The sequence below is a fragment of the Durio zibethinus genome, chromosome 3, assembly GCF_047325235.1.
Source record: "Durio zibethinus cultivar Kanyao isolate XHJ-2024 chromosome 3, ASM4732523v1, whole genome shotgun sequence".
Classification (NCBI taxonomy): Eukaryota; Viridiplantae; Streptophyta; class Magnoliopsida; order Malvales; family Malvaceae; genus Durio; species Durio zibethinus.
In genome coordinates, this window is record NC_143164.1 from 33,494,808 (window position 1) to 33,516,675 (window position 21,868).

The 21,868-nt window shown below is 33.1% G+C and overlaps 2 protein-coding genes across 3 annotated transcripts; both read right to left on the minus strand.

The window, feature by feature from the left end:
- Positions 1 to 76: 76 nt before the first annotated feature.
- LOC111283672 (histone H2AX-like) lies at positions 77 to 701 on the minus strand. The gene is made up of 2 exons (XM_089758543.1): positions 504 to 701; positions 77 to 403 (listed from the first exon to the last, which is right to left on the minus strand). The coding sequence occupies exons 1-2, from the start codon at positions 699 to 701 to the stop codon at positions 335 to 337; spliced, it is 267 nt and encodes an 88-aa protein (XP_089614669.1). The 3' UTR covers positions 77 to 334.
- Positions 77 to 2,979, minus strand: LOC111283671 (protein VAPYRIN-LIKE-like). 2 transcript variants are annotated; one of them, XM_089758537.1, is made up of 3 exons: positions 1,405 to 2,979; positions 504 to 986; positions 77 to 403 (listed from the first exon to the last, which is right to left on the minus strand). In XM_089758537.1, exons 1-2 carry the CDS (start codon positions 2,738 to 2,740, stop codon positions 982 to 984), a joined length of 1,341 nt encoding a protein of 446 aa, XP_089614663.1. In that variant the 5' UTR covers positions 2,741 to 2,979; the 3' UTR covers positions 77 to 403; positions 504 to 981. The 2 variants fall into 2 exon arrangements, with proteins under 2 accessions (XP_089614663.1, XP_089614664.1); XM_089758538.1 differs by lacking the exons at positions 77 to 403; positions 504 to 986 and having other exon boundaries at positions 1,124 to 2,274; positions 2,686 to 2,868.
- Between the last annotated feature and the right edge of the window lie 18,889 nt (positions 2,980 to 21,868).

Here is a 21,868-nt window from a genome sequence, read left to right on the forward strand (position 1 = left end):
TGCGAATCCATGAAAAAAATTAGTATGGATTTTAGAAACATGAATGAATAAACAGATAGAAACTGCACAAAAAAGCTATAACAAAATTCCATTCTAACAATCCTTTCATTGCTAAGAAAGAGATTTACACATGTAAAACCAAACTTTGATTACATCTATCAACAAAACCCAACCCCTCCCACTAAAATTCCCGTGAAGCGGAACCAATCTCGCCCTCTCCTTTCCCTGCCTTCTTTGGCAGCAGATTCTGATGGATATTAGGCAAAACCCCTCCGTTTGCAATCGTGACACCTCCCAACAGCTTGCTCAGTTCCTCGTCGTTCCTCACAGCCAATTAGATATGCCTTGGGATGATTCTGTTTTTCTTGTTGTCTCTTGCGGCGTTCCCAGCCAATTCCAAAACCTGTAAGATGAGAAAACCCCAAACAGCTTATCAGCTAAATGTCCATACTAAGAATACAAAAGTTTCCCATAAATTATGGAGAAATTACGATTTGACGAACCTCAGCGGCTAGATATTCAAGGACGGCGGAGAGATAAACTGGGGAACCAGATCCAACACGCTCCGCATACCGTCCTTTCTTGAGGAAGCGAGCGACACGGCCAACAGGGAACTGGAGACCAGCTTTGTCAGACCTTGAAACGGCTTTGGCCTTCGGCTTGCCTCGGCCTCCTTTTGTTGGTGCTGCTGCAGAGCTCATGACTTCCAAGAATTTTTTTCTTCAAAGCGAAAAAGAAGGAGAATTTTTAATCTTTGAAATCGCTTTTGGTGGGAGATGCAGGGATGGAGCTTTAGGGCTATATGGAAGGGAGAAGGTGCTTCTGATTGGTTATTTGGGTTTCACGCGGATTCCCAAAGTGGCTTTGTGTTTTGATTGGTGGTTGGGATCGAATTCACTTGGATTAGCAACATGGAAAGCTGTATTTTTTGGTGGGACAGAAATTTTTAGATTAGGCTGGAAGTGAAAACTGAAAACCAAATCAAACTGCAAGGCCAAGAATGGGAGGAACATGAATTATCAAAACTGGAAACTTAAGGCAACTAGTACTTCTGTAAAAAACAAAATCCCAAATTTATTTTGGGCAGGCAAATTTGATCCTCCAAGTATATGCAGATGATGAATGATTCATAAAGGCCATGTTTTTCCTCAGAATTAACTGGATGTACAGCTTGGTTGGGAGCAGAATATTCTTACTTCTCTCTCTTACCAAGCAAAGCCATTGACACCATCCACATTATACAGTGAAAATTTTACGCAAGTCTGTACAGCTTCAAAATTACAACAAGAAAACAAAACAAAACAGGCAGTCCATCTGCCAGTCAAGCTTGTTCATTCTCATGACATAAAGGCTGAACAAGAGAAGGGTGATCCTTAAAACAATCAGAATTCAAAGCAACCACACCTTTGATTTTGAGACTCTTCATGTTAGCTTTAGTTCCATGAGCAATCAACAACAAAGCAACTTGAACGTGCCCTGCCTCCACTGCACAACCCAACGGTGTGTAGCCATTATCATCAAGAAGGTTAACCTGAGCACCATGGTTAAGCAAAACCTTAACACTCTCGATTCGACCTTTAAATGCAGCCCAATGCAAAGGTGTCCATCCATTCTGATCTTTCCCATTCACATTTGCCCCCTCTGCAAGGCAACTCTTTATCCCATTAACATTATCAATCCTGGCAGCACGGTTCAAAGCATCACCTAAATGCAATAAATCATACAAATTCGAATGCCCATTTTCAACTGCAAGTGCAAAAGCAGTCTTTCCTTGTTTATTCAAAGCATATTTAGCATAACTTGAAGCCTCTAATAAACATTCTACTGCATCTAAATGACCTTCCTGAGCAGCCAAATGAAGTGGAGTACATCTATTAATATCTAAAACTTCAGGATTCCTTCCTACTGATAAACAAAACCGAATCACCTCAGTATAACCGTAACTTGCAGCTATGTGAATTGGAGTTTTACCACAAAAATCAACAGCATTTATGTCCACACTTTTATAAGCTCGAAATAAGATCTCCATCAAATCTACTCTATTTATTGCAGCTGCATAGTGCAAAAGATGATCAACAGAATTATCAATTTCACAACCAGAAGAAATCAGGACATTGACAACATCAAAATTTCCAGCTTCAACAGCCAGGGAGATCAAGGACCTTCCTTTGGAATCCTTATCATTAACATCTCCACCATGATCAATCAGGGTACGAACCAAATTAGCTTTCCCTGAAACGACAGCAGATTTGAGTAACCCTGTGAGGAGATTCCCTGTACACCCAGAAATGGCTTTGTTCAAAAACAGATCAATTTCTGCGACCTGGGTATAGCTAGAAATGAGATGTTCAACCACATGGGGACCCACAAAGGAGATTGGTAAAGTGGCGTCCTTGAATATGTGGGGTCCAGGCTTGGAGAACAGTCGGCGGAGATCATCATGATGGGCCTTGCCTAAAGGGAGCATGGTGGTTTTGACGGTGATGACATCTGGAGGAGTGGTCAGAGGGGGTTGATTAGACAGCTGGAAGAGAAGAAGAGTGTAGGATGAAGATGAGAGTGGAGGGATTATGGAAAAAGGCTTGTTAAAAGAGAAGAAAGCTGGGTTTTGGGTGGTTAAAGAAACTGCCACGGGCATCGTATGCATAAGATTGGTTAAACGGAAAGTAGTGGTGCATTTTTTACCTCTCTGGAAGACTATTTCTACTTCTTTCACATCCGCTTTCACTAACCTGTCCATGGAATAGCCAAATCCAGGTCCAGCCTCTTTCCCTGGAAAGTTTTGAGATTTAGAGTGCTGTTTGATTGCAAAGGAAAATGAAGATATAAGGCAGAAAGATGCTTTTTTTATATTCTTTGTGTACAATTCTATTGCCTAAAGTTGTCTGATTAAGGGGGATTAGTTTAATCATAACTTCTTGGTTTAGGTTTGGGTGGCGTGAAAATGGAGCAGGTAGAGGAAATGCCTTGAAGAGGTACAGGACAGAGAGGCACTTTTTCCTGATAGATGAAAGCTCAACGACCTCGGTTTGAAAATTAGCTCTCTCATAGAATTTTCGTAGTGTGACATTTTCAAGGTGAGACCAGCATTTCTTGTTGAACGAAATGCTGGTCTCACCTTGAAATATATCTTTTTTAACATGATTTTTTTTTCCTTTTTTATGAGGAAGTAATCAGTTGTTAGATGGGATCTTTAAGAAAAAAATGATCCCAACCTGTCCTGTTGGGATGTTGTAATTTCTCTTAACATTCCCCATGAATATGATGCAAGCAGAGATGACCCTGCTGCTTAATTTGATCAGTATTCAGAACACTTGTTCCTGGAAAGATGGGTTAGAAATTTCGTGTAGGATCAAATGACTGTGACTTTGCCCTTCGACGGTTCCATATTGTCTGTGTCTACAACATTTAATTAATGACTTTTTTACTTGTTATGAGCTCATATTGTCGTTTGGGATGGGCAAACTCTTGAATGTTTGTAGCCATAAAACGACATTCCTGTAAGTTTTTTTAGTTTTGGTAATCTATCTTTTCTATTACCATGCTTTTGTTACATTGAATGCTGTTAAATTTCTGTCTTTCTTTTTGCTTGGCTGTTGATGAGAAAAATATTTTTTTTAAACAAGTTGTCCCATACAGGTTTACTTAGAAAGCAACAGGTTCACAACTGTAATGGATTACTCACATATGCATGATTTTTTTTCCTTATAATTTCCTATGAAAATACTGAGAAAATGTAATGTGTAAAGTTTTGCTTAAGGATGAACCTGAAAGTCAGAAAACAAAGTAATGAAATTACAAATAATAGATATTCAAAAGTAATTTATTATTATTATTTTGGGAATGATTCATATGATATTTTTCAAGAGTCTTTCACATTTCTCTTTATCATAGTACATTATTGTAGACATTCAATTTGATTTAGATCTGGATTAGTTGGGTCTAATCCAAATGGATAGGCTTATTTTATTTTTTATTTTATATATTTTATTTTTATTTTTATTTTATATTTTTATATTTTTATATTTTTCTTTTTCTTTGTATTTTATGTATTTATTATTTATTTATTATTACTATTTGTTAATATATATTTATTATTTACTTATTTATTTATTTATTTTATTATTATTATTTATATGTTCATATATATATTTATTATTACTTAGCTATTTATATATTATTATATATATGCATTTATTATTATTTATCTATTTATATATTATAATTTATCTATTATTATTTTTAATTTATCTGTTAATATTTTGATTTATCTGATTATTTTCTTTTAATTATCTATTAGTATTTTTTATTTGATTTTTATTTTCTTTTTCTTTTTTTTGGCTGAGATTGGATTGGTTTGGGGGAATTTCACCGTGAATTGGGATTCAATCAGAGTCCATATTAGATTCAATGATTGAATCTCAATCCAAAAAGGAGTTGGGATTGATCAGAAACTCTTCTGATCAATCCCTATAAATAGATTCACGGATCAAAGGACTGAAACACAGAAAAAGGCAGACATTGGCTAAGAGAGAGTGAACAGAAAAGAAACAGAAGCTAAAAAGGGTTTAGGTGCATTAGAATAGCTCTAGGAATCAGTGAAAAATTTTTGGAGAATTTTTTACGAATTTTTTCTAAAAATTTCTAAAAAATTTTCAGATTTCGGTTGAATTTTTCGGCGAAGGTTGAATTTTTCGGTGACTTTTTCGGTCAAGTTTGAATTTTTGGCCAACTTCCCAGTTTTCGATAACTTTTTTCAGAAACCGATCAGTTTTTAGGTGAACTTCCAACGAAAAACTCAGATTTTGACGAAAATTTCTAGAATCCGACAAGAATTCAATCGGAGTTGTTCGCGATTTAGAGAGAAGGCAGGGGAAAAGAATTGAAGAGAGAGAGAAAGAAGGCTCGGTCTGTTGAAAAAATGAAAGAATTAGCTTTTTATACCCGCTGAAAACGACGTCGTTTTGGCTTTACTGTGCCCAAATGATCCGCGCGTTATGAAATCGGGTGACCCGACCTAAGCGTCAACCCGCTTTCGACCCGCGTCTCCGAGTCGACGTCCCGAGCCATGTGCCCGAGCCATTTTTCTTCCTCGAGCCGAGCTGAACAGCTAAGCCAAGTCGTTCACAGGTTTTTATTATTATTATTATTATTATTATTATTATTATTATTAATTAATTAATTAAATTATGATTGTTTAATATTTTTATTTTATTTTTCTTTATTTTTATTTTCTTTATTTTATTTTATTATTTTATTTTCTTTAAATAAAATTCAAAAAAAAAATATTTTTGAGGAAAAGTTGAAAGTATCAATTTTTCTTGAGAATAAGCTTTGTAAAATATATTTTTGAGTAAAAGTTGAAAGTATCAATTTTCCTTAAAAATAAGCTTTCCAAAAATTATTTTTGAGGAAAAGTTGAAAGTATCAATTTTTCCTGTACAAAAGTAATCATTTTTTTCTCTTTCTTTTTTATTTTCTTGAAATTTTTTTGATGTTAAATAATCCGACGATGGAGCCTCTACAAGTAAAACAATAGTTTTCTTGCATACTCTTGAGGTGAGGGAATTTTCTCAATTTTTTACTAAAAGTATTAGAATCAATTGGGAATAATTTTTAATAATTAATTACTTGATAAAATTTTAAGACTTATTGGATAACATAAAATTAAGCTGGTATCATCTTTTGATGAGCGTTGTAAGGGTGCTATAACCTTTCTCACACGTAACCGAACTCCCGAACCCTGTTCTGGTTAGTAGACCTGAACCTATTTTTTTAAGGACCCTTAAACTTAGGTGTTCCCTAAAAAGATAGATTCCTTAGGTGGCCAATCGCACCTAGATAAAAAAAGATTAGTGACGACTCCTTAAGTCAATGTCTAGCGATAGATCTCCGGATCTAGACGTTATGACAGCTTGGCGACTCCGCTGGGGACACTTGAGAGTCAAGCCAACAAATAAATTTGCGTTATCCAAAAGCCTAATAAAATTGAACATTTTTGTATATATATTTTATTTATTCATTCATGTTTATTTACTTTATTAATTATATCATTCATATGCATATGCATAACATGAGCTCTATACCCGAGCTTCGTCCCTCTATAAGGGAGTAAAGTACCTATTGCTTTCGTGAGGTCTAATGCCTCTGCAGTGGCTAACAAAATACTCTCACTCAAATTGAACCCTTTTCGCTTGTAGCCTGTAATGGATGAGGATTAGGGTGTTTTACTAGTCTATGATGGACAATGATGTAAGGAGCAATTTGAGAACCTTTAAACTTTAACCTTAAACCACATATAGTGAACCTTAAGAGTGCCTAACCCATAGATAGATCTATCACTCTTCCCTTTTAGAATTGACCAAAAGCATAGGATTCATTCCTCTTATTTTTTGTGATGTTTTAATTTACTTAGTTATTTATTTATTTCTTTTTTCCGGGCATACTAACATTTTCTCTCATTCTTTGGCATTGGTTCATGTTCATATCATAAAGTTGCATAAAGAACATTTGCTTGAAAGATGGTCTTCAACAAAAATTTTTCATGAACTTCACAGAATAACTAGTCTATTTTTCATCTGTATTAGCACTTTGTGAGACACCTAACGAAGTAAAAATTTAGTCAGAAAAGATTCAACTGAAGATGGGAGATTGTTTACCAATTGGATATAATTTTACCTTATCTCAAGAAACATCTATCCTCCCCAAATAGGATAATCTAGAAGATTTGGTTGATATATGGAAGAGGAAAAATTCGTCAAGACAAGAGCAGTTTTGTCAGAGACACGAGCATATAGCACACCTTCTAGCAGTAGTTATCGATGATCAACTAATCAAAGCTATAGCATAATTTTGGGATCATGCATACAAGTGTTTCATCTTCAATGAAGTTGATATGACTCCAACCATTGAAGAGTATTCAATTTTATTAGGTTTACAACTCAAGGCTCCTGATAAGATAAATGTCAAGAAACACAAGTCAAGATTTCATAAGGGTTTGGCTCAACTCATGGGGATAGACAAAAAGGTTGTGGATTCTCATACAAAGAAGAAACAAGAACAGGTTTGCTTACCTTGAAAGTTTTTTCATGAATTTCTAGTGCAACATGCTAACGAAGAACGAGTGTTAGATATATTTGCCTTAGCCATATAGGAATGGTGATCTTTCCAAAGGTTTTGGGTTATATTGAGATAGCAATCGTTGACTTCTTCAAGAGTGTGATCAATGGCTATAACCCTTCAACGGTAATATTAGTAGAGACTATCAGATCTTTGAGTTACTATCGTCGGAATGGAGGGCGCTTTATAGGCTGTATGCAGTTGTTATACTTACGGATTAAAAGCCATTTCGAATGGGGAAATGGTGTTTTCTCGAAGCTTTATATCCGTAATTGAGCTTCGATCAAAGAATTCTATGAAAGTGGGTGGTCAGAATGAAAGTCTAAAAAGGAATGGAAAACTTTCTTACAAAAGTTGATCAGTGTCGATGTAAGATGGTTAACCCCATGGATGAATCGTGAACCTATGTTGTATCAATGTGGGGATAATACATGGTCCCACTTTTGTGTTTATGGGGAGCAACAAATTATACACCACTTATAGTGAAAAGGTAGTTTAGGGCAAAATAGTTCATTCCTATGACTTATGGGCTTCATCAGTTATATTTTTCTTACAGTGAGCCAAAAGTATTTCAGAGGATGAATGAGATGATTAAAGCATGAAAAAACCCTCGAAGAGTGAGTCCTGGATCATTTGCTGATAAAATCACTCCAAGGTATTTGGTTTGGAAAGTAAAATGAAGATAAAAAATGGTATTCATTTATGAAAGCTTTCAACTGCCAACAGAAAAAAAACTTGAAGAGACACCATCAGAATTAGAGCTTGCAACAAAAGAATTTGAGTCTGAAAAGGGTAAGTTAAAGCAAAAAATCCAGAAGCTTCAAGAAGAAAAAGACCAGTGAAAGATAGAGCTAAAAGTCATGAAGCTAAAGTTCGCAAGATTGCTAGAGAACATGATACAGCTGTTGAAGATTTAACAGAGCTACACTAAGAGCATAAAAGGTTATGTGTGAGAGAAAGGGCCAAAGAGATAACCATTGTTGAGCTGACTGAGAAGAATGCAAGATTGAAGCAAGAGAATGCTGAATTAAAAGAAAAAAGTACTCAAGTACAGACATAGAATAACATGCTAAACAATTATCTGAGCAGGCTAAGATAAAAGTTGAATGAATAAGAAGGTTACATTGCTGCATTGGTTAGGGAGCATAGAGAGTTATCATACCAAGTTTGGTGTGATGAAAGAGAGAACTTAGGAAGACAAAAATACATTGAGCACCTAATGACCCAAATTTATAAAGAGGTATGCAAGGCAAGAGAGATGATGGAGGAAGCAAAGGCATTGAAACAAGTGGTGGCCCCAATAGGAGAACATGGATAGCGTCTGTTGAACTTCATCGAAGAAACCAAGGCCCAGTATGAACAGATAAACAATTTTATGGTTATAATTCTAGGATGATAAACTCAATGTAAATAAAAATTTTTTGGAATAAATGAAATCTTTTAATTGAATACCGTCTTTAAGGTAAATGTTCTTTACATACATGCATTTTTCATTCATTGCATTCTCATTCATTTCACTTAACAAAGTAACCATGTGATAGTCATGCAAATTTACTAATTCTAAGATAGGTACTCAAGGTTCAAAGATAGCTTTATCTAACGAGAACCATGTCCATCGATACAACACAAGATCCAAAGTCAGACAAATAGAGCAAAAAAATTTTCACAGATTTAAAAAGCTAGAAAAAGCACAAGAAAAGATTGAAAACGAATTGAACAAGATTTTAGATGCTCTCAATAAGTTGAATAAGAAAAAAAAAGTTGAAAAAAATACAAGCCAACAAGTTCCCCCATTACAAGAAGTGACTGACCCTTTGTACCCTCCTAGTTTTGATCCATCTCAAGCCCAGTTTGCACAAAAGGTTCCACCGTAACACTTCGCATATCTTACATGTCTTGGAATGCCATCAACCTTCAACCCAGGGTATTATCATAGCTATGTAAATCCTATCTTTACAGAAAAAGTAATAGAATCGATTTTTGATCTAGATGATTTAAAATAGAAGGAAAAAGAAAAGGCAAAAGTGGTGGAGTCTTAGGGAGATCTAAAGATTAGTATGCTTGAACAAAAGTTATGAGCAGTATAAGGGATTGAATTTTATGGCTATATTGATGTTGCTGGGCTGTGCTTAGTCCCAGATTTAGTCATTCTGCCAAAGTTTAAGTACCAAAATTTAAAAAATATGATGATACGAAGTGCCCCAAAACTCACATCATCATGTATTACCGAAAGATGGCAACCCATGCTCATGATGAAAAACTCTTGATGCATGTTTTTCAAGATAACCTTATAAGTTCTGTTGCCAAGTGGTATGTTCAACCCATATTCGCTCTTGGAGTGATATGGCTCATGATTTCATTAGTCAATATCGATATATTATCAATTTGGCTCCTGATCGTTTGTCTTTACAGAACCTGAAAAAAAAAGGTAAATGAGTCTTTTAAAGAATATGACTAGAGATTGAAGAATGTAACTTCTCAAGTACAACCTCTTCTGACTAAGAAAAAGACTACAGTGCTATTTGTTAGCACTTTAAAACCTCTTTATTATGAAAAGATAATAGAGAATGCAACAAAAAATTTTACTGATATGGTAATTTTGAGAAAAATTATCGAAAATGCCATTAAGAATGGCAAGTTGAAAAGAGGTGAAGCACCCAACAAAAGAGTCTCGAAGAAGAAAGAGACTAAAACTCAGGCTATAAGCTTTGATAGACAGCAATTTGAGGGTTATCAACCCTACTCACCACAAGGATACCTTTCATATTACCTTACTGTAAATAACACTTTCCCTTACCCATACCAATAATTTATACAATCATCTTATCCCCAGATATATCAACCTCCTCTTCGACTTCAGAACACCACATATAATCCTAACACTCAGCTTACCTCAAGACCTCAAACTCGTCCAGTTAACCCAATGGGTACTTCATGGGAGCAACGAACTACTCGTGAAAAACTTATATTTGACCCAATTCCAATGACTTATACAAAATTATATCGAGAGCTTTACAGTAGCCATTTGATTGCTCCTAGTAAGTTAGAACCTCTCAAGCCACCTTACCCCAAATTGTACGATCTCACAGCCCATTGTGATTATCATTATGGGATTACTGGTCATTCCATCAAAAATTGCATCGCCCTGAAATATAAAGTGCAATGGTTGATCAAAGATAAAATGATTAGCTTTGATACAGAAGGGGTGACTGCATCGAATGTTAGTGGTAATCTCTTGCCTAATCATAATGTGAATGCTCTAAGTGAAGATATGAGTGCCATTTGAAGAAAGAAGTGACAGATATTAAGACACCTCTCAGCCAACTATTTGATGTTTTATGAAAAGTTGATATGATACAACTAGTGAGCCCGTATAGCTATCATGGAGTATATATAGTCGGTACTAGTTGTAAGTATCATAATGGGGTAATGGGTCACTCTATTGAAACTTGTGAGCAGTTTCACTAAGAGGTGCAAAAACTCTTGGATTCATACCAGATGGAAGTTTATGAAAGAGAAGAAGACTTAGAAAGTATTGAGGTGTCCATGACTGATAAGCCTGCAAAGTTGTTTTCAAAGCCAGTGACAATTCATTGTGGGAACAAGCCAAAGTCAATCATAGACAAACTCATTCCCAGGTCGATAACTTTTAAAGTTTTGACTTTTTTCTCATACAAAGATGATAAAGTTATATCCTAGAGATATGGCTGTGATACAATAGTTCAGGGGTAAGAAGGAGATGTCTCTAAAGCTGACGCTTCCAATATAACTGGTGTAAGAGGTATTACCTTAAGTGGAAGGTGTTATACTCTAGAAATGTTAGAAAAGGCTAGAAAAAAAAAAGCCAAGGAAGAAGAATGACAGAATAACCTCGAAGCAGAACCTGAGAAATATCATCCGAAATCAATGTTAGAAAAAGAGATTTGTGAATTCTTAAAGCTGGTAAAACATAGTGAGTATTCAGTTGTTGAACAGTTGAACAAAATGCCAGCTCAAATCTCATTACTATCACTGCTGTTAAACTCAGAGCCACACCGAAACGTCCTACTGAAAGTATTGAACCAGGCATACGTGGTACATAATGTATCTATTGAATATATGAACTATCTGGCTGGAAATCTAGTCATGTCGAATCACATTTCATTTAGTGATGATGAGATTCCCTCAAAGAAAAAGGGAAATACCAAAGCCTTGCATATCACAGTCAAGTGCAAGAGTCATATCATAGCTAAAATCTTTATCGATAATGGCTCTGCTATCAATGTCATGCCTATGTCAACTTTGGTAAAGTTACCCATTGATTACTCTCATATGAAAGATAGTCATATGATTGTGAGAGCTTTTGATGAGACTAGAAGAGAAGTCCTGAGGGATATCGAGATGCCCTTGCAAATTGGGCCATACACTTTTAATGTGAAGTTTTAAGTGATGGATATCTCTTCATCCTACAGCTGTCTATTGAAAAAGCCATGAATTCACATGGTAGGAGTTGTGCCCTCTACCTTGCACTAAAAGATCAAGTTTAATGTAGAAGGTCAATTAGTAGTGATAGTTGAGGACAAAGACATGTTAGTGATCCAACCGTTGAATACTTCATATGTAAAGGCTGTCGAAAAAGTATTAGAATGCTCTTATCGATCTTTTGAATTGGTTAATTCTGTAGGTGAAAAACTTAAAAATTAATTTTTTTTAAGGATAGTGATGAGCTAAGTCATCAACAAAGGCTAGTATCCAGGATTAGGGCTGGGCAAGAACTTGTAGGGAATAAAGGAACCCCCGACAGTGATCAACAATAGTGAAAGGTTAGGCCTGGGTGATGAGGTAACAAAATGGGAGATCAAAAGAAAGCCAGTAGGAAAAACATTAAGACTAATGGTTATCCTACACATGTATGAGACTTTCAGATCTGGAGAATTCATGTACCCAGATACAGAAAAAAATATGGAAAGAGTTTTTGCCCAGTTAACCATTGATGCTATTAAAGATGAAGGGAAGATTAATCAAGAATGGTGGGTCTGCCTTTGTTCGTCAGATTATGAGCTGAACAATTAGAGTGCCGTTGAAATGCCTATGACTTTTGAAACTAATACAATGTAATTGTAACATCCCAATAGCTATTGCCCAAGGTATTGGGGTGATCTTTCTTGTTTAGGCCATTTATCTTTTATTATTTTTAATAAAAATTAGAGAGAATGCATTTTCAGTCATTTTTTCTTGTGTCTTCATTATTTTCATCTTTCCAAATGCATCTTGCCAACACATCCCATTTCATTCAATTTCAGGTCTTTAAATGAACATGAAGATAATCATGACAACAATAAAAAGGTTAGTTTTGAAAATTTAATTAACACTGATGAACTTGACAATGAAGAAAATTTTGAGGAATATGTTATGCCTCCGGACCTAAAGAGATTGATTGAACAAGAAAATAAGCCAATTGAGCCTCATCAGGAGATAGTTGACTTAGTGAATCTGAGAGATGAAGAGAATAAGAAAGATGTCAAAATTGGCACTTCACTTTCATCAGGAGATAGACAACATTTGGCAGACTTACTTCAAAAATTCATAGATATGTTCGCTTAGTCTTACCAGGATATGCCAGGATTGGGCATGGAGATAGTAGAGCATAGATTATCCCTAAAGCCAGAATGTAAGCCAGTTCAACAGAAATTGAGAAGAATGAAATCTAAAATGCTACTAAAGATAAAAAAAAAAAATGTGAAAAAATAATTTGATGCAGGTTTTCTACAAGTGGCTAAGTATCAAGAGTGGGTAGCCAATATAGTACTAGTTCCTAAGAAAGATGGAAAGGTATAAATGTGTGTAGATTATCGTGATTTGAATAAGGCTAGTTTAAAGGATAACTTTTCTTTACCTCATATTGACATACTGGTAGATAACACGCTGGTAGATAGCATTCAATTTTTTCTTTTATAGATGGTTTCTCAGAGTATAATCAGATAAAAATGGCTGCAGATGATATGGAAAAGATCATTTTCATGACTATGTGGAGAACTTCTTGTTACAAGGTCATACCTTTTGGGTTAAAGAATGCTAGGACAATATATCAAAGGGTCATGGTAACACTCTTTTATGATATGATACACAAAAAGATCGAGGTATATGTAGATGATATGATTGTAAAATCTTGTGAGGATGAAGATCATGTCACCGACCTCAGAAAGTTATTTGAGAGGTTGAGAAGATTTTTGCTCAAGTTAAACCCAGCCAAGTACACCTTTGGGATAAAGTCAAGGAAGTTACTAGGCTTTGTGCTCAGTGAAAGAGGAATTGAAGTCGATCCAGACAAGATACAGACTATTCAAAACCTCCGAGTACATCGAAAGAAGTTTAAAGTTTTCTGAGAAGATTGAATTATATTTTTCAATTTATCTCTCAGCTTACCTATAAATGTGATCCCATATTTAAGCTTCTCCGTAAGAATAATCCTAAAAAATGAAATGAAAAATGTCAAGTGGCTTTTGATAAAATTAAGCAATACTTGTCAAACCCTCTAGTGTTGGTGCCACCTGTTCTAGGGAAACTTTTAATTTTATACTTAACAATATGTAAAAATTTAATAGAATGTGTGTTGGGGTAGCAAGACAAGTCTAGCCAAAAGGAGAGAGCTATTTATTATCTAAGTTAAAAGTTCACAGAGTACGAATCCAAGTATTCCTCATTGGAGAAAATGTGTTGTGCATTAGTGTAGATTGCTAAAAGACTTAGACAGTATATGCTCTATCATATCACATGGCTCATAACAAAATTGGATCCAATTAAATATATCTTCGAGAAGCTTTCTTTGTCTGGAAGAATTCGTAGATGGCAAGTAATGCTTTCGAAATATGATATCATATATGTAAGCCAAAAGGTAATAAAAGGGGGTGCCATAACGGAGTTCCTTATCGATCGGGCTACTGAAAAATATGAACCAATAAGGTTAGAATTCTTGATAAAGATCTAATGACTATTTTTCAACTGGAGAAAGGGGAGTATGGAGAAAAATATTGGAGAATGTATTTTGATGGAGCTGTCAATGCCTTGGGACATAGAATTGGGGTAATTCTAATCTCTCCAGAAGAACAATATTATCCTGTAACAGCAAGGTTAAATTTCAATTGCAGAAATAACATCGTTGAATATGAGGTATGTGTCATGGGCTTACAAGCTGCTATAGATAGAAGAGTGAAAGTATTAAAAATGTTTGAAAACTCAGCTCTAGTTATATATCAATTGAAAGGGAAATAGGAGACGAGAGATTCAAAACTTATCACATATCATAAGTATATTTTAGAGTTAATAAAATAATTTGAAGATGTCCAGTTTGATCATTTACGTCGAGAAAAGAATCTGATTGCTGATGCATTGGCTATTCTGGCTATAATGATTCGAATTAATGACAATACTAACATTCAACCCATCAAGCTAAATGTTACGGATATACCAGTTTATTGCTCTAATGTAGAAGAGGAAGAAGATAGGAAACCCTAGTATTATGATATCCTACAGTATATTAAGGATCAGTAATACCCAATTTAAGCAATAAAAAATGATAAAAGGGTCATCCGAAGATTGGCTATGAGCTTTTTCCTGGATAAGAATATTTTGTATAAAAGAAGTCAAGATCAAGTATTACTAAGATGCGTAAGTAAAGCTGAAGCGAAAAAAATCATTGAAGAGGTGTATGATGGAATTTGTGGGGCACATATCAGTAGACATATGATGGCAAGACAGATCATGAGAGCAGGATACTACTGGTTGACAATGGAGAATGATTGTATTGACTATGCTTATAAATGTCATAAATGTCAGATATATGCTGATAAGATCCATGCTTCGTCATCCGCTTTACATGTCATGGTACTATCTTGGCCATTCTCAATGTGAGGCATGGATGTCATTGGTCCTATCACCTTAAAAGCTTCTAATGTGCATAGATTTATTTTTGTGATGATAGACTACTTCACAAAATGGGTGGAGACAGCATCATATGCAAGTGTAACATGATCTGTGGTTTGCAAGTTCATAAAAAGAGATCATCTGTAGATATGAACTTCCAGTGAGAATTATTTCAGACAATGTTAAGAATCTAAATAGTAAGATGATGCAAAAAATATGTGCTCAATATAAGATCAAGCATCATAACTCGACACCATCCGTCCGAAAATAAATGGGGCAGTTGAGGCAGCCAATAAGAACATAAAAAGAATTTTTGAGAAGATGACTGAGACTTATAAAGATTGACATGAGAAGTTGCCATTTGCACTGCACGTATATTGAACATCAGTGCATACCTCTACTGGAGCAACCTCGTTTTCTTTGGTTTATGAGATGAAAGTTGTACTACCAATGAAAGTGAAGATCCCATCTTTGAGGGTTCTAAAAGAAGTTGAGTTGGAAGAAGTTGAATGGATTCAAGAATGCTATGAATAGTTAAATTTCATAAAAAAAAAAAGAGATTAACTACACTGTGCCATGGTCAGCTATACCAAAGAAGAATGATGAGGGCTCACGATAAAAAAATTTGACCCCATTGCTTTCGAGAAGGAGAGTTGGTCTTGAAGAGAATCCTCTCAATCTAGCACGATAATAGAGAAAAATAGACTCCGAATTGGAAAAGGTCGTATGTGGTGAAACGGGCTTTTTCAGGTGGAACGCTAATACTGATTGAGATGGATGGAAATGATTTACCTCATCCTATAAATTTTGATGCTGTGAAAAAATACTATACTTAAAAAATGTGAAAAAAATGAAAAAAAAAATAAAAAAAAGTGAATGAAAAAAGAATATTCAAGGCAAAAACCCTAAAATGGCGATTTGAGTCATAGGAGATTTATCTAAGTTGAAAACCTAAAAAAGTAACTTAGATCAGGAGAATACAACATCAAATTTGAAAATCCATTGGCACAGAGGTTAGCAAATTTGGAAGAGCTCTGAGTTGTTAAATGCATCAGATGGTTGGGTTGTCAAAAAAACCTTGAGATGTGTTATCATGATTGTCTGATTGTTCATTTTTGGGCTTTGTCCCCCATACTTATCCTTGTAATTCTTTCTTGGCTAAAGTTTGCCAATATTTTGCTAATAAAAGACATTCTATTTCACTCTTTGTATCCATCTTCTGGTGACTGTTTCTTAACCATTCTTATTATTTTTTTCTTAATACCCTACAATGGAAGAAATGTGCAAATGCATTCTTACTTTTTGAATTTGAAATAATGATTGATAAATGAATAATGGCATGAAAGATTTTTACATTACATTGAAAAAGTCAAAAAATAGAATCTAGGTGTTCAGTTCTTAATAAGGACATTGAATTTGGAAAGAGATTTCTTACAGGAAGAATGTGAGTGAAAGAGATGATTGGGAGCTACACTGGCTCGATCTTAGAAGAGCAGTGTAATTAGATCTTTGAAGAATCAAGGGTTCGAGGCCCAAGAAAAGAGCTTGAGAAATTTGAGTACCACAATTGAATAGGAATCAAGTAACCAACATTCGCATAGCATGCATTGAATTTCATATGCATTGCATAGCACATACTACATTCAAGAAAATAAATGCATAAATTCAAGAAGCAGGGGTATTCCAACATCTCGCATAGAGAAGACAGATGTGAAGACATTTTCAAATTTGAGAAAAAGCTTGTCAGGTAAGTTTTTAATCCTTGAAATAGGATGTCTCTCAATATCAAGGTTGATTTGTAAGACCTTTAGGCATAATCTCTTGAAATTCCTTCAAATACGATTTTCAACTCCTTTGGACACAATTGTCAAGAAGCAATTTACTTTTTTAAAGTCATTGAGCCTCTAATTAGAGGAGCCATTTACTTTCCAAAAGTCGTTGAGCCTCTGATTAGAGGAGCTTTAGTTATTTTCAAAGTCGTTGAACCTCTGATTAGAGAAGCTTTAGTTATTTTCAAAATCGTTGAACTTCTGATTATGGGAGCTTTATTTATTTTCAAAGTCGTTGAGCCTCTGATTAGAAGAGCATTTTTTATGTTTTTTAAAGTCGTTGAGCCTCTGCTTAGAGTAGTTTTGATCAAATCTTTAACACAAAAAAATGAAAAAAATAGATCGAGTTGAGTCTTGAACGGGTGTCTACGCCTTTGCGCAATTTTTGTTTCACAGAAAATGTGTAAAGAGGGGCAACTGTAAACACCTAATTTAGTCCAGGCCCGGATCAGTTGGGCCTGGTCCAAATGGGTAGGCCCATTTTATTTTTTATTTTGTATCTTTTATTTTTATTTTATATTTATATTTTTTATATTTTTATATTTTTCTTTTTCTTTGTATTTTATGTATTTATTATTTATTTATTATTACTATTTGTTAATATATATTTATTTATTATTTACTTATTTATTTATTTATTTTATTATTATTATTTATATGTTCATATATATATTTATTATTACTTAGCTATTTATATATTATTATATATATGTATTTATTATTATTTATCTATTATTAATTTTAATTTATCTGTTAATATTTTAATTTATCGAATTATTTTCTTTTAATTATCTATTAATATTTTTATTTGATTTTTATTTTTTATTTTTGGTTGAGATTGGATTGGTTTGGGGGAATTCCACCGTGAATTGGGATTCAATCAGAGTCCATATTGGATTCAATAATTGAATCCTAATCCAAAGAGAAGTTGAGATTAATCAAAAATTCTTCTGATCAATCTTTGTGAATAGATTCAAGGATCAAAGGATTGAAACACAGAAAAAGGCAGACACTGGTTGAGAGAGAGTGAACAGAAAAGAAACAGAAGCTAAAAAGGGTTTAGGTGCGTTAGAATAGCTCTAAGAATCGGTGGAGAATTTTTGAAGAATTGTTTGTGAATTTTTTCTGAAAATTTCTAAAACTTTTCCAGATTTCAGTTAAATTTTTCGGTGAAGGTTAAATTTTTCGATGATTTTTTCGGCCAAGTTTGAATTTTTTGGCCAACTTCTCAGTTTTCGACAACTATTTCCAAAAATCAATTAGTTTTTTTATGAACTTCTGACAAAAAACTCAGATTTTGATGAAAATTTTTAGAATCTGACGAGAATTCAACCTGAATTCTTCGCGGTTTAGAGAGAAGACAGAGGAAAAAAAAGAAGAAAGAGAGAGGGAATGCTCGATTTGCTGAAAATATAAAGGAATTAGCCTTTTATACTCACTGAAAATGATGTCATTTTGGCTTTACTGTGCCCAAAGGATCCACGCGTTTTGAAATCGGATGACCCGACCTGAACGTCAATCAACTTTCGACCCGCGTGCGACCTACGTCTCCGAGCCATTTTTCGAGCCGAACCCACACCCCAAGCCACGTCCCCGAGCCATTTTTTTTCCTCGAGCCAAGTCGCTAAGTCGAGTCGTTCACAGGTTATTTATTTATTTATTATTATTATTAATTAAATTAGAATTGTTTAATATTTTTTATTTTTATTTTATTTTATTTTTATTTTATTATTTTATTTTTTTTAAATAAAATTCAAAAAAAAAATTTTGAGGAAAAGTTGAAAGTATCAATTTTCCTTGAGAATAAGCTTTCTAAAAAATATTTTTGAGAAAAAGTTGAAAGTATCAATTTTTCTTGAAAATAAGCTTTCTAAAAAATATTTTGAGAAAAAGTTGAAAGTATCAATTTTCCTTGAAAATAAGCTTTCCAAAAAATATTTTTAGGGAAAAGTTGAAAGTATCAATTTTCCTTAAAAATAAGTTTTCAAAAATGAATTTTTGAGAAAAAGTTGAAAGTATCAATTTTTCTCGAAATTAAAGTTTCAAAAAAAATTTTGGAGAAAAGTTAAAAGTATCAATTTTTCCTACACAAAAGCAATCATTTTTTTTCTCTTTCATTTTTATTTTCTTGAAATTTTTTAATGTTAAATAATCCGACGATGGAGCTCTACAAGTGAAACAGTAGTTTTCTTGCATACTCTTGAGGTGCGAAAATTTTTTAATTTTTTACAAAAAGTATTAGAGTCAACCGAGAATAATTTTCAATAATTAATTACTTGGTAAATTTTTAAGGCTTATTGGATAACGTAAAATTAAGTTGGTATCATCCTTTGATGGGCGTTGTGAAGGTGCTATAACCTTCCTCACACGTAACTGAACTCCCGAACCCTGTTTTAGTTAGTAGACCTGAATCTATTCTTTTAAGGACCCTTAAACTTAGGTGTTCCCTGAAAAGATAGATTATTTAGGTAGTCAATCGCACCTAGATAAAAAAAGATTGGTGGCGACTCCTTAAGTCAATGTCTAGCGATAGATCCCCGGATCTAAACATTATGACAATTATTAGAGAAAGAAAATAACTAGAACTCCAAATCTCCAATGTATTTGTGAAGAGAAAATATGAGATTAACTTCTTAGTTTAATGAAAAAAAAAAGAACTTTAATTACTTTTAGAGATCAACTTTCAATGCATAAGCCTCTTAAAGATGAATCACACCATCCATTTATAATTTATATAAAAATATTAATAATTTTTTTTTTAATTTTATCAACATAAAAAACATTCAGAAAACAATTTTAAGATATTCAAAGAATTTTTTTTTTATTTTCTTATTTTGCACTCTTTGATATGCCTGTAAATATCAGCCATATGCAATCATCCATGCAACTGAACTTTATAAATGAAATATGTGCTTCAACAGTAATAATAAGTAAATAGGAAAGTGGAAATATCTCTTAGTAGGAATTTGATACGAGAGAAAGTTAAATTATTGATCGGAATCTTATTTTTTATAATTTAATTACTTAGTTTAGTTTATGAAATTTGATTTCTAAAATTTTTAAGATTCTTAACAATTAGAAATTTGTTTCTTTTGAGATTTTTTAAGATTTTTGACGGAATATAAGATTTATCTCATTTTTATTCTAAATAATAATTTTTTACAGTATATTTTACCCTTAAAAATCAACATAATTACATAATAAATAAAGATCTATTCTGACAAGCAAAACTAAATTTTTTCATTTATACAATGTTATTATGTTAGAAACATAGTTATATAATATGTTATGAAAAATTAAGGGATAATATCCCATTTAGTCCTTGAACTATTACATTTTACCTAATAAGGCATCTAAACAAAAATAAAATTTTAAATCAGATATTTAAACTACATTTCCCTAAATATCAACCATATGTAGTCATCCATACAACTGAATTTTATAAATGAATGTTGTGCTTCAACAGTAATGATAAATAAGTGACTAGGAAAGTGGAAATAACTTTTAGTAGGCATTTGATCGTAGAAACAATATTTTTCAAGATAGAAAACACAATATTTGTTGAATGCATGAAAAAAAATATTTTTTAAAATTCAACAAAGATGATGCATATAAAATAGAAAATGTAGCCTTTGTTAAAATTATGAAAAAAATACTCTTCAAAATTCAATAAAGACGATATTTCTAAGATAAAAAAATGTAATTTTTGTTGAAAAAAATAATGTTTTTAAAATAAAAATACAATCTTTATTGAAAAGATGACGTTTCTAAGATAAAATACGGTCTTTACTAAAAACATGAAAAGAAATATTTTTTAGAATTAAACAAAAAAAATGCTTCTAAAATAGAAAATATAGGATTTGTTAAAAAAATGAAAAAATATTTTTCAAGATTCAATAGAGACAACGTTCCTAATATAGAAAACGCAATATTTGTTGAAAAGACAACATTTCAATATTATGAATATCATGTTTTATTCACGTGTTATTAAAGATAATATAATAAAATACTTTATTAGATAATCTTAGGCTAAAGGGTTCAAAAAGCCCTTAAATAAAAATTGAATAATCAATTAAGTCTTTAATTTTTTATTGCAATCAATAAAGCCCTTATGCTTTTATTTTTTATCAAATAAGCCCAAAATTGGAAGGAAACAATTTAAGCTGTTAAGTTGAATTACATGTGACATTTAATAAATATATGGCATATAACATAGCCAATTTTATTCCAACATGACGTATAACATGGAAATAATTACTCTCGATTGGATTTCCCCACCATTTTAGACATGTGGCATTTTATGATTTTTAGTAAGATAAAAAAAAAAAAAAAAAAGAGAACTAAAATCCCTAAACCCAAAATGAAAATCCATTTTTCCTCCTTTTGCATCTTCATCATTCATCTTTAATCACATCCTCTTTCTCCTTTGAACTTTAATCTTTATCTTTACATCTTCTTGCTCTATCTTTATCTTAATATTTTGCAGTTTCATCGCTATATCTTCATCTTCATCTTGCTCCATTTTTATCTTTCTACAATTCAAAATTTGCAACTGATATTTTCATTGTCCTTGTCATCTATAACTAGTCGAAGTAATGTGCATACATGTGTAGAGTGAGAATATAAGGGAGAATCAGTCATTTGTCATTGTAGACTAAAATATCCAAGGTGGAGAACATGAAAAAAGATGAATATTAGTAAAAGGTTCTACAGTTTTCCTAGTTACAAGGTTGACGATTGTGAGTTTTTTAGGTGGCATCATGATTAATTTAGTGAAAGGGCCAAATCTCTAATACATGAGTCGAAAAAGGAAAATGATGAGTTAAAGAGAAGAAATGATTTAAGGTTGAAAAGTGAAACTAATGAATAAAGCTTGATTGAAGAGTTGAAGTAAAAAACCAAGCTAATGGCAAAGAAGATTAATTTGGCAATGGAAAAGGCAAATCAATTGAGAAAAAAAAATATGTTTCTTGTTGGGATGTTAATTTCTTGGGTATTTTCTTTCTTAATTTTTGCAA

Coding starts and splice junctions, on each gene's coding strand:
- LOC111283671 (XM_089758537.1), bottom strand. CDS start 2,740: ATGGACAGGTTAGTGAAAGCGGATGTGAAAGAAGTAGAAATAGTCTTC.
- LOC111283672 (XM_089758543.1), bottom strand. CDS start 701: ATGAGCTCTGCAGCAGCACCAACAAAAGGAGGCCGAGGCAAGCCGAAG. Junction 404..503: donor TTGAATATCTAGCCGCTGAG/GTTCGTCAAATC, acceptor CTCATCTTACAG/GTTTTGGAATTGGCTGGGAA.